The sequence below is a fragment of the Chrysemys picta genome, chromosome 4 (genome assembly GCF_011386835.1).
Source record: "Chrysemys picta bellii isolate R12L10 chromosome 4, ASM1138683v2, whole genome shotgun sequence".
NCBI classification, from domain to species: domain Eukaryota; kingdom Metazoa; phylum Chordata; order Testudines; family Emydidae; genus Chrysemys; species Chrysemys picta.
Window position 1 is genome coordinate 109,390,967 of NC_088794.1, and position 11,995 is coordinate 109,402,961.

The following is an 11,995-nucleotide window of genomic DNA, read 5'->3' on the forward strand; positions in this document are numbered from 1 at the left end:
ATAATCCTACTTTCTCTACTCATTCACACAGGCTTCCTGAAAAAACAAGACCAGACTTTAATGAAAAAATCATTTTTTAAAATTTTCTCCATCAACCCCCTTCACCATCCCTCCCCTCCAAAAAAATCCCTAAACCCAAACACCCAACTTTCAGGTCTTCTTTATACATCATGAGGAGCAAAAGACCATTTAAAAAACCCTTTGTAGGTCACATTTATCTTCTCCTGTTCCCTGGAGTTTCCCCTGTAAACTGAAGCATCTTGACTGATTGATGATCATCTTTGTTTCTGACCCCAAAATGAAACTACAAAGGTGTTGGCATTTATCTGGTACTGGAGAGGGGTGGCTACAGTTTTTTGTCTCCCTGCTTAATAGTAAAAGTAATACTTGGCATACTTTTTTATATCTCTTTGAAAAAAACCCAAATCCTGAGCTTTTTTCTCAGTTTATTCCACCTCTTTACCTCACACAAAGTTCTTACTCTGCCTTTGTTGAGACGTTATATGAGGAAAGACCAAGATTTGATGCAGTATTTTGGGATTATGATAAACTAATTTGTTGGACTCTAGGGTCTTGTGTTATTTGTAGATTTGATGCTCACCACTGCAGCATCTAGCCACTGTACAAAATTTAAAAATTTTAAAATATAAACACATGTACAATCTTCAAAGAGTGGAAAATCCCACCCTTTTGATCCTTATTGGATCTTCCTGGCTGAAGCATCAATAATTATGTGAAAGCTAGACTGGAAAGGTACATGGGAGTTAGGGTGCACGGTGCAGGCTGGGGAAGGGGGTTGGGGTGCAGGAGGCGATGCAGGGGGCGAGCTCTGGGAGGGAGTTTGGGTGCAGGGTGCAGAGTCTGGTCTGGGGCAGGGGGCTGGTGTGCGGGAGAGGGTGAGGGGTGCAGCGCTGACCTTGGGGCTCCCGAAAGCGACCCGCACACCCCTCTGGCAGAAGCTCCTAGGCCGGGGGCTGGAGGGGTCTCCATGCGCTGCTGCCCACAGGCACCGCCCCTGCAGCTCCCATTGGCTGCAACTTGGGGCGGCGGCAGCGTGTGGAGACATGCTCCCCCCCAGGGGGCGCAGGGACATACTGGTCACTTCCGAAAGCAGAGCAGGCAGGCAGGAAGCCGCCTTAGCCCTGTTTGTGCTGCCGGTGGAGAGACCCAGCCCTGAACTTTGGTGGAGCTGGGCCCCCATGCTCTCATATTGGTGGAGCACGGGCACCATAGGCCTATACAACTCGCCGCCCCTGCTGACAGGAAGAGTGCCTCAACTGATTTCAGTAATCACAATGAGGCACCAAAGAAGGGGCAGTGCTAAGACCAGTCTACATATGGCCTCAATTCAGCAATCAGGATAGCTACTCCGGTGCTGTCTCTAAGGCCATGACTACACTAACTGAGGATAGACGCTGCTGCGATCGATGCAGCAGGGGTCGATTTAGTGTCTCTAGTGAAGACCCGCTAAATTGACCGCAGAGTGCTCGCCGGTCAACTCCAGTACTCCACTGGAACGAGAGGAGTAAGGTAAGTCGATGGGAGAGCATTACCCATCAAGGCAGCGCGGTGTAGACACTGCAGTAAGTCGACCTAAGCTACGTAACTCTTCTTAACCATAGTGGTTATACTGCGCTTTTGTGATGCAAAAGTCACTTCACCACAAACATAGCAGAAGTTATCTGCACTGTTCACACAAGTACGAGGCATCTCTGCTCACTTTGGCTAAACAGAAATGTATCCCTTTGCAAAATCAGACACTGACAAATAAGAGAGCACAACACTGTATGATTTCTAGAGCTGTTATAGGGCAATTTGTTCAGCAGAGTGATGTAAGCTTCGTTATGATTGCATCATCCATGACTTCTAGGAATAACATGATGCAATTCATATCGTGTATGACACAATACCAGCTTTAGATTGCATCATTCATTTTTTTGCCTAAAAAGCAAGTACTGTCCAAACCCAGTCATAAATTTATTCATAGATCCAGTCAAAGATGTATTTTAGTCATTTCTGGTTTAAATTGAGATCCCTTCCCTTTATAACTCACTTATCCTCCGCCATTCCCAAGTCAAGGGTCGTATATACTGACCCAATAGCATATCTTGAAAACTAGAGCCAATCAACAATTTTAAGCATCATTTTCGTTCTCAGTGACCCAGTATTAGTAAAGTTTGACTACATTTATTTCAGAAGCATTTTGGCTGTAGAGCAGTGTTATCAGCAGAAGAAAAAAAACTTTTGTAGTGAAAATCAGGATTGCCCATTTCCAACAGTTGACAAGAAGGAGTGAGTAACAGTAGGGGGGAAAATTAGCATGAGGAAATAGTTTTTACTTTGTGTAATGACCCATCCACTCCCAGTCTTTATTCAAGTCTGATTTAATGGTGTCCAGTTTGCAAATTAATTCCAATTCTGCAGTTTCTCTTTGGAGTCTGTTTTTGAAGTTTTTTTGTTGGAGTATTGCGACTTTTAGGTCTGTAATTGAGTGACCAGAGAGGTTGAAGTGTTCTCTGACTGGTTTTTGAATGTCGTAATTCTTGACGTCTGATTTGTGTCCATTTATTCTTTTGCATAGAGACTGTCCGGTTTGGCCAATGTACATGGCAGAGGGGCATTGCTGGCACATGATGGCATATATCACATCGGTAGATGTGCATGTGAACGAGCCTCTGATAGTGTGGCTGATGTGATTAGGACCTATGATGGTGTTCCCTGAATAGATATGTGGACAGAGTTGGCAACAGGCTTTGTTGGACGAGAGCTGAGGAATCATTGTTCTAAGTCAGCCATAAGCCCAGGAACCTATCCTTGCAATAAAGAGAGAGAGAGAGAGAGAGAGAGAGCCTGTCAGACAACTTACTTTATCTGCCATTTTATAGGCTAAAACCATATTGTTTAGTTATCGTCTAGCCATATTATGAGCTATTTCTTTCAAGCAGAGGAAAGTAGACCCCATGTATGTAAAGAAATGTTGGATGTCTAGCACGATTTCCTGCAAATGGCAGCCAACTCTGTCAGTCACTAGTAAACTCCACTGCTCCGCTCCAGCACCGAGACCACCTAGGCCCATCTTTAAATTTGGGCTTGTCTGCACTTACAGAGCTGCATCAGTGCAGCTGTGCTACTGTAGCTCTTAGTAAAGACACTACCTATGCCAATGGGAGAGCTTCACCCGATGTCGCAGATAGTTCACCTCCCCGAGATGCGGTAGTTATGGCAATGGGAGAATATAAATATAGCACTGTCTACACCAGGAGTTAGGTTGGTATAACTGCATCACTCAGGGGTGTGGGTACCAACACAGTTATACTGATATAAGTTTGTAGTCTAGACCAGGGCTCAGTGTACAGAGCCTTCACCCCCATCGTTCCAGTATTATAGCAGCAGCAGCTAGGAGAGCCAGCAGACAATAAACCATAAAACATTTTTGGCTCCCTTTCCCACTTCTATGGCTACTAAGTGAATCCTGTCTTGTTCCTATGGCAAAGGAGCCTGTTGAAGACAGTCACAAAGAGGAGGAGAGGATGGGAGAAGAAACAAGGGGGAGGAGGGGCAGGGGAGAGGGCTAGGGAATCAGCAGTGATAGAGGAAAAAATACTAACAGACTATGGAGGCAATAGCAATAAAGAATTAGGGAGCTCTCTTTCCTAAAGCATTTGTGTGTATAGTCCCCAGGCAATGTGCTGCAATCTCAGGAACTAATTTTCCTCCTTTTTTGGGCAATATGGTAATGCTATTTATTTGCAGTCGATCCATATGTGTGTTCAGTGTACTTAGAGGGTTAGGTTCTCCACCCTGTCCGATCTCTGCCTGGGTGCAATGGAGAGGGAAGGCCACAGGGAGCCAATTGTGGCTCCCTGATCCTCAGTGACCTGGCCCCAGCACAAGTTAGAATGGCACAGGTGCAGTTCTAACTTGCACCTTTGGTGTATGGTCCCTCAGTGGAGACTCTGACATAGTGGTGACTTTTACCACCCTGGAATATTGATTCATGCATTGGTTGATACTGGTCTTAATGATGCTTTCATCAACCACGTCATACTTTTATAGTCTCTCTTCCTCTGTAGTACCGATCAATTATACTTTTGCAACCACTACAGTAGGTGGTGCTAGTGGAGCAGCACAGGCTAAACAATCAAGCCTTCTTCACTTCCTTGACTAAGCTCAAGGGCTTCACCTCCACACCATTCCCAGTGTGAGAATCCCAAGGTGATTCAAGTCTTCCATTTGACTCTTACCTATTGAGCTGTCCAGAGAGCTCTGCATCAATTCCCATGTATTAATTACAAGAATGTTGCGAAAGTTTAAAGCAGTTAATAACAGTACATTTTTCTTTCTGTGTATGTGTTTGATAATTGACACTTTTTAACAGGTTAGTTAATTTTTTTATACTTAAAAATGAGAGTTTCCTACCTACTGCTGACCCTAGGAAAGATTCCTGGGAGACTGTCCAGGAAATTATAGGAATCCCTTGACTAAAGACATAGAGAAGAAAATATAGTTCCTGTCATTCTTGTTTTTACAGCTAAAACAGTCTGTGCTTTTGCTTTTGTTTCCTGCAGCTACTTGATGTTGTCTTCCACCTGGCACAGCAGAATCTGCGGTTGCTCGTGCTGGGCCGCAAACACATGCTGACTGGATCTCATAGCTGGAAAAGGCACATTGTGGCTGCTATGCAGAAGAAAGCAGACTTCTTCTTTGCTGAAAATGTGTAAGTATTGATGAAGATGACTCAATTTACTGGCAGTCAAAACTAGATTCATTTTTATATTTAATTACTTAAACCAGCTAATTTTGTGACTTACTACAATACTATTTATTATTAAGCACTGACAGTGCTCAGCCCTATACATGCAAAAGAGAACAACATATTCCTTGCTCCATGGAGTTTACAGTCTAAATGGACAGAGAAAACAGATTAAAAATTGTGCTAAAATACAGAGCTCTAATAATGTAGATGTCTAAGACCAATACAGGAATGAGGATCAAGTGGAACGGGGAAAAATTGAGACAGAGGCAGATTGCAATTCAAAAACAGGTGGCCGTTTATTAATGGGGAAAAAATCACAACTTGGGCTGGGGACAAGCACTTTTACCAACCAACAATACAAATTCAAACAAGTAACCAACCAGAAATATCACCAGAGCAGTAATATAAAACAAGCTATATACATTTAACAACAAGGAATCTACAACCAACTATTTACCAAAAACCAGAACAAACATACAGAACTGAATAAACTGTAACAATTTGCCCTCTATACACTGTACAAGAGATTTGGTACCAAGTAATAAAGAAAAAAGGGCATAACCAACAGAATATCTACAAAAATTAATACCTGCATGCCACACTCCAGGCGCAGCTGACCAGCAGTACAGACACCAAGGACATGATGAGATGGAACCCGAAATTACACGACACGAGCTAGCTAAATCCGGAGGAGATCCTGGCTGAAAGGGTGATCAGGCCTTTCAGCTAACACGCGGACACTCCTGCTGATTTAGACCAGAGACATAGTTTTGTTCGAAGACCCTTGCACGTGCTAGCATCTAATTGGTTCCCCGCTCCTACACCAACCAGGCTCCAAGCTGGTGCCCCCTACGTAACAGGCACTGCACACGGCACACTAGGCTTATGCACACTGCCCGCTGGAATTGTAGCACACGATACCAATGTGACCTACAATTGACCAGGCAGAAGGTTCGAGAATGGTCACACGGCCCCAAGGTGCTGCACACGACACCGATGTGACCTTCTGACCGACAATTGGCCATCCGGACGCCATGACAGAGCATAGGGCTGCGACAGTAGAGTCTTAAGGTATGTCTATACTGAAATAAAAGACCCGCAGCTGGCCCAGGTCAGCTGGCTTGGGCTGTGGGGCAAAAAATTGCTCTGTAGATATTCCGGCCCAGGTTTGAGCCCAGGCCCTGGGACCCTCACCCCTCATGGGGTCCCAAAGCTCAGGCTCCAGCCTGAGCCTGAATGTCTGCACAGCAATTTTACAGCCACACAGTCCGAGCGCTGTGAGCCCAAGTCAGTTGACTTGGGCCAGCCGTGGGTGTTTGAGCGCTGTGTAGATGTACGCATATTGACACCTATATGGATCATCAGCAAGGTAGGAACCTTTAGATCCACAGGTAGACCTCTGCCAATTGAGCTAACAGATTAACTGATAGTATAGATTGTCATCCTATATGTCAGTGGTTTTCAACCTTTTTAATTTGCGGATCCCTAAAAAATTTCGAATGGCGGTATGGACCCCTTTGGAAATCTTAGACATAGTCTGTGGACCACCAGGGGTCCACGGACCACAGGTTGAAAACCACTGCTCTATGTAGATCAGTACTAGAAGGGGATGAGACGCACATTTTGCCAAATGTTTCTTGACAGCAGAGGAATGTTGAGAGTAGGGAACCTTGAGTTCTACTCCAGGTTCTGGAAAGGGAAGTGTTTTTGAAAAATCTTAGTTCACACATGCTCAGTAGAGACTTGTTAGAGTTTGGCAGCTAAGTGTAAATGGAATCTACAGAGAATTTAGCTAAGATTTTTCAGAAGCTCATAACTTGGCCAGATGGGGTTGTTTTTCATGGGAACAGGAAAAGGCACATCCCTGGCACAAAGATTCCCTCATCCACTATGCTGAATTTAAGTCCTGCTCCAGTTTGGATGTGCTAGAGAGCTTCTCAGCAAAATGGTTGTAATAATTTTTAACATGGGCAAAACTGCATTTTTTCTTAATCTTCTCAGAAGGAGATAAACCAATTTTGCTGAAACTTTAAAAACAAACAAACAAACAAACAAAAAAACCACGCTATCCAGCCTGAGCAGAAAGCCAGCATGGAAAATTTCAACCTGAATGGTTAAAGTTTGGCAAAGTTGTAAGCAACTGAAAACAGAATCTTGTAATGCACAGTGTTAACTATAGACACACCTACTGGCTCTACCTATAATAAATGTGCAGCATTTCTTCTGACTTACCTATTTTTAGATCCTTGGATGGAAAGTACTGTAGAATTGCAGAGCTGTTGTTACGTAATGGAGCTTTTCTCAAGGAGGGATAAAAAGTTTAACAAAAAAATTAATGTCCCCTCCCCATCCCACATCTGTCTGATTTCAGTGAAGATGAAGTCGAGTATATTCTCTGAAAAAATCTTAGCGTTTCTTGGGAATGAACCCACCCACAAGTCTATGAATCAGAGTTACACTGTGCTATGAATGACACTAGAGCAGGGGTAGGCAACCTATGGCACACGTGCCGAAGGCAGCATGCAAGCTGATTTTCAGTGGCACTCACACTGCCCAGGTCCTGGCCACCAGTCCGGGGGGCTCTGCATTTTAATTTAATTTTAAATGAAGCTTCTTAAACATTTTAAAAACCTTATTTACTTTACATACAACAATAGTTTCGTTATATATTATAGACTTATAGAAAGAGACCTTCTAAAAACGTTAAAATGTATATAAGTGTCTTGCATCCCACTCTTACTACAAGCACTGAGAAAGATGAAGCATGACGCTTGCCCAAATGCCTGAGCACACTTCTTGTATGCAAGTGTCTTGCATCTGAAGAAGTGAGGTTCTTACCCACGAAAGCTTATGCTCCCAATACTTCTGTTAGTCTCAAAGGTGCCACAGGACCCTCTGTTGCTTGTTACAGTTTTGTGCAAGTGTGTGGGGCCCCTGAAGACACAATCTGAATGTTAGTGCTTCTGTTCACGGTAGCAGTTTATTGTGAAATCACATGGTAAGTTACCATTTTGTTACTTGCTGTGTTGTAGTGGGAAGGGAAAACGTTCTTTCTTCTAGGCAGCTAAATTTTAATTCCCTTCCGAAAATTTGGATGCTTTGTGGTAAACAGGAAAAGTTCTTTGTTTTAACAGAGAGCTTAGTGGTGATGGGAATTTGCATTAATGATGATGAATAAAATTCAGCTGAATGCTTGATTCATTTCCTGCATCCTTTTAGTGCCCATGAGTGACGTCCGTCTTTACTCTTCGTGGTTTATTTAGGTCAGAAGATGACCCCTTCCTATTATATGCCACTCTTCACTCAGGCAGTCATTGTAAGTTTCTTACTAGAGACCTCCTGCGAGATCATAAGGCTTGTCTTCCCGACAATCTTACTCGGCATCTGTTCTTTAAGTGGCAGCGTGGACACCAAATGGTGCTTTCCCACTACTGGCCAGGAAAGAGAATAAAATTTCAGGTAAGTTCTCTGCTCTCTTCAGAAAACCTACAGAACATACTCATTAAATGCATAAAATATGAGCCACAACTAATAAAAAAATGTAGAAAAAATTCCTATTGAGGCCTAAGGGCAGAATTTGTATGGATGAGCACATAAGAGGCAGTGTGCTCAAAACTCCAGTTTCACTCTCAAATAGCACTTCTGCTCACAAAATGTGTGATTTGCCATTGTAGGCAAGAGGACTGATTAATAGACAAGAAAGTGACACTTCAAGGGGATAAACATCTGTTTACCTGTACAGTTACATGTTTGCCTTTACAGACCTTTTGGGTGAAATGTATCATAGGTGGACATACTTGAAAATTTTACCCTGAGGGTATGTCTACACTGCAATGTAAGTGCACCATTAGTGGGACTCGAGTCAGCTGACCCGTGTTAGGGACTCATGGGCTTGAGTGTCTACATTGTATTTTAACCCTTTGTTAAGACTTTTCTAACCTGTGCTCAAACATAGGGCTCTGGTGTCCACACTGCAGTGTGCAGACCCAAGTCAACCCTAGTAAAGTAAACTGTATCCCAGAATCCCTTGTGCCCCTCACCCTTGAAATGTCGCTGCTCTAGGCCTAGGACAATGGTGTACTGTGTGAAAACTTTACTGCCTACCCTGTACATTGCCAGGAAGCAGCTCATTTTGCAAAAGTCTTGATCAATTCGCTCTCCATTGCAAGCCCAGGAGGCTCTCTGATAGCATACTTGCAGACCAGTGATCGGAAGAGAATGGGTTAATGGTGACCTCAGCTGCTGCCATTTGCAAAGGAGGGGTGGGTTATATTTCAATAGAGTGGATTGAAGATTCTTGGGATAGAGAGGGCTAAGGAGGTTGTCCTGTGGAATTGTGGGATACTTCCAGCTGACTCTTGGGACCTGAGTCAAATGGTGTCTACACTGCAAAGCAATAGGGCTTGAATCCTGGTTCCCAGCTCACCTTGAGCTCGGACCCTCCAGACCTGCAGGGTCCTGGGACCATGGGTCTGAGCCCTGGGTTAGTGCAATTGCAGTGTAAATGCAAGGGGGTTTAGGCTTGAGCCTAGGCTCAAGACCGGCTTACACTGCAGTATAGACATACCCTTAGAGCCCTTCATATCCGGCTTCCAAATTCTGCTTTTTCTTGCATCTGTTATAAGCGTGAAAATAGATCATTCTCCTCTTCAATTCTTCCATAAAGTGTGTATTTTTAATTCCAAAATAGAATGCATTTTTAATTCCTTTTTAAAGACGTGTTCACAGACAAATACAGGTATTCAGTGCAGCAATGTTCTAAACAGGTAGGTTCACAGATATGTAAGGTGCAATAAAGAGAGACATATTAGTCAGATATGCAATCAGTATACAGCTAAATGAGTGACGACCTTCTGAGCATAGTATGCATAGTTTTGGCTGGAGGAAGTCACTTGCTGTTTCCTTGGCGAGACCAATAATAGAATACTGCATACAGTTATGGTGTCTACAGTTTAAAAAGAATGTTGAAAAATTGGTGAGAATGCAGTAAAGAGCCACAAAACAAATTCAAGGGCTGGAGAAAATGCCTCTCATTGAGAGAATTAAAAAGCTAAATCTGTTTAGTTTATCAAAAGAAGAGTGAGAGGTGACTTGATTACAGTATGTAAGTAGCTTCACAGACAGAAAATACCAACTACTAAAGTGCTCTTTAATCTAGCAGAGATAGGCATAATTAGAACCAAGGACTGAAGTTAAAACCGGACAATTCAACTTAGAAATAAGGAACACATTTTTAAACAGTTAGGGTTGATTAACATTGGAACAAACTACTAAGGAAATTGGTGGATTCTCTATCTCAGGGGTTGGCAACCTTCAGCACGCGGACCATCAGGGTAATACGCTGGCAGGCCGCAAGACATTTTGTTTACATTGACCGGCTGGAGGCACGGCCCCCCACAGCTCCCAGTGGCCGTGGTTCGCCGCTTTCTGCAGCTCTCATTGGCCGGGAACAGCAAACCACAGCCACTGGGAGCTGCGGGGGGCCATGCCTGCAGATAGTCAATGTAAACAAATTGTCTTGCAGCCCGCCAGCGAGGATTACCCTGATGGGCCACATGTCGAAGGTTGCTGACCCCTTTTCTATCTCTTGATGTCTTCATATCAAGATCAAATATTTAAAGATACACAAACCAGAAAGATTCTGTGTAGAGGAAAAAATATTGAGAAGATGAGTCATGATCCAATGAAAAAGATCAAGTAAACAGTAGAAATCTTGAAGTCAACAAAGAGATTCCTGTGGTGGTGCTTTTTGAGTTCAACAGACTATAGTTAAAGAAGAATACTAGGACTCTGTTAACATTTTGTATATTTATATTAACTGGGATTTATACACGTCTTAGGTGGGTTGGGTGCAAGGTTTATGAACAGAAATATCCAGTGTTCCTTGCAGTCAGACTACCTATCTATTTACTTTAACATGCTCTGCTTTTCGTGTTTGCTGTTCTGCAAAACCATCCAACAGCTTTCCACTGATACTCCTGAGAAAGGGCAGGAAATGTTTGCTAGTCATTGCAACATTTTTATTTTTTTTCCATTGAGTAAAGTCAATATAACATTTTTTTCTTGTCTTTACCCACAGCCTATTCTCACTTACAACACAGTGGTACAGACTACTGGTGACACTTGGCATATTCCCTATGATGAACAGCTGGTGGAAAGATATTCCTATGAAGTGCCAACAAAATGGCTTTGCCTTCAACGGAAATAATAAAGAATGCAGTTTTACAAACTAAAACTACAATTGTTTGCCACTGTTGCTAACAGGCAGAATCCAGTGATCATGCACAGTCATGGGATTAATACACCAAATATGAATCCTACAGCTGACTAAATGTTCACCAAATTCATATCTGCTGTAACTCCATTGAAGTCAGAGTTCATTTTGCCCTGTAATAAATAAGAGATTTGTTGTAGCACCATTTATTAAGATTTTATTGGGATGAGGTGATGAAGGGATTGAGCACTAGGATGGTCCATAGATCCTCCTAATAAATTTTAGCTTCTAAATTTCCAAAGATATAAAATCTTGAACTTATTTCTTAGTTAAAATAATAGTTTGTTTTTTACATAAAAATTGATCATATTAGGGACTTCACTGTGGGCAATAATATGACACAGCTGAATTTTGTATAGCCTCTCATAGAAACTTGAGGTAATTAGAAGACAGCAAAAGTGGTATAAATTACAGAAAAAGTGTTGTAAACCATTATCATTATTTATTAACTATTTGTATGACAGTTGTGAATCCTGTTTTTTCCATCTACCAGCCTTATACGAGAAAGTCAAATGGAAATGAAATATTTATCTTTGTGGAAGGATCTGAAGAAAAATTCACTGTCAAGTTTTGCAGTATAAGAAAGCTGATGGGCCTCTTACCAAATGAAGTAGCTCCCACCTGGGCCCTCACAAACAGCTTTCCAGCATGCAAGCCACACCCTGAATGTCTGCGTGAATACAAATAATGAGGCATAAGGGTCAGAAATGGTTACAAGAAAAATAAATATAAGATGTTTACTAATACCCAACTTCATAAACTATAGCAGATTCGAGCAAGTTTCTCATTATATGCTTTCAGCAGTCTTACTGACCAAACCTTCCCCCAGAGTCCAACAAATGTTCCTTTGTCGCTTCAAGTGTAGTGAATACGATGGGTGGGGGGTGTTTGTACCTCCCTTTTATAGTTTCAGTCCCTCTCTTGAACAACATTTCCAGCTAGGCACCAGGAGACAAAAGTCTATG

The 11,995-nt window shown here is 42.6% G+C and overlaps 1 protein-coding gene across 3 annotated transcripts in view; it reads left to right on the forward strand.

Annotated features, from left to right (window-relative positions):
* Positions 1-11,169, forward strand: part of PRORP (protein only RNase P catalytic subunit) — an 85,988-nt gene extending 74,819 nt beyond the window's left edge. For 2 of the 3 annotated variants that reach the window (XM_065593270.1, XM_065593271.1), the window contains exons 6-8: positions 4,569-4,717; positions 8,020-8,215; positions 10,836-11,169. In XM_065593270.1, coding sequence (XP_065449342.1) covers positions 4,569-4,717; positions 8,020-8,215; positions 10,836-10,964 — 474 coding nt within the window. In that variant the 3' untranslated portion in view covers positions 10,965-11,169. Of the gene's footprint in view, positions 1-4,568; positions 4,718-7,667; positions 7,761-8,019; positions 8,216-10,835 lie in introns of those variants that run through there. The other variant, XM_065593272.1, reaches the window with a different exon arrangement.
* The last annotated feature ends 826 nt before the right edge of the window (positions 11,170-11,995 follow it).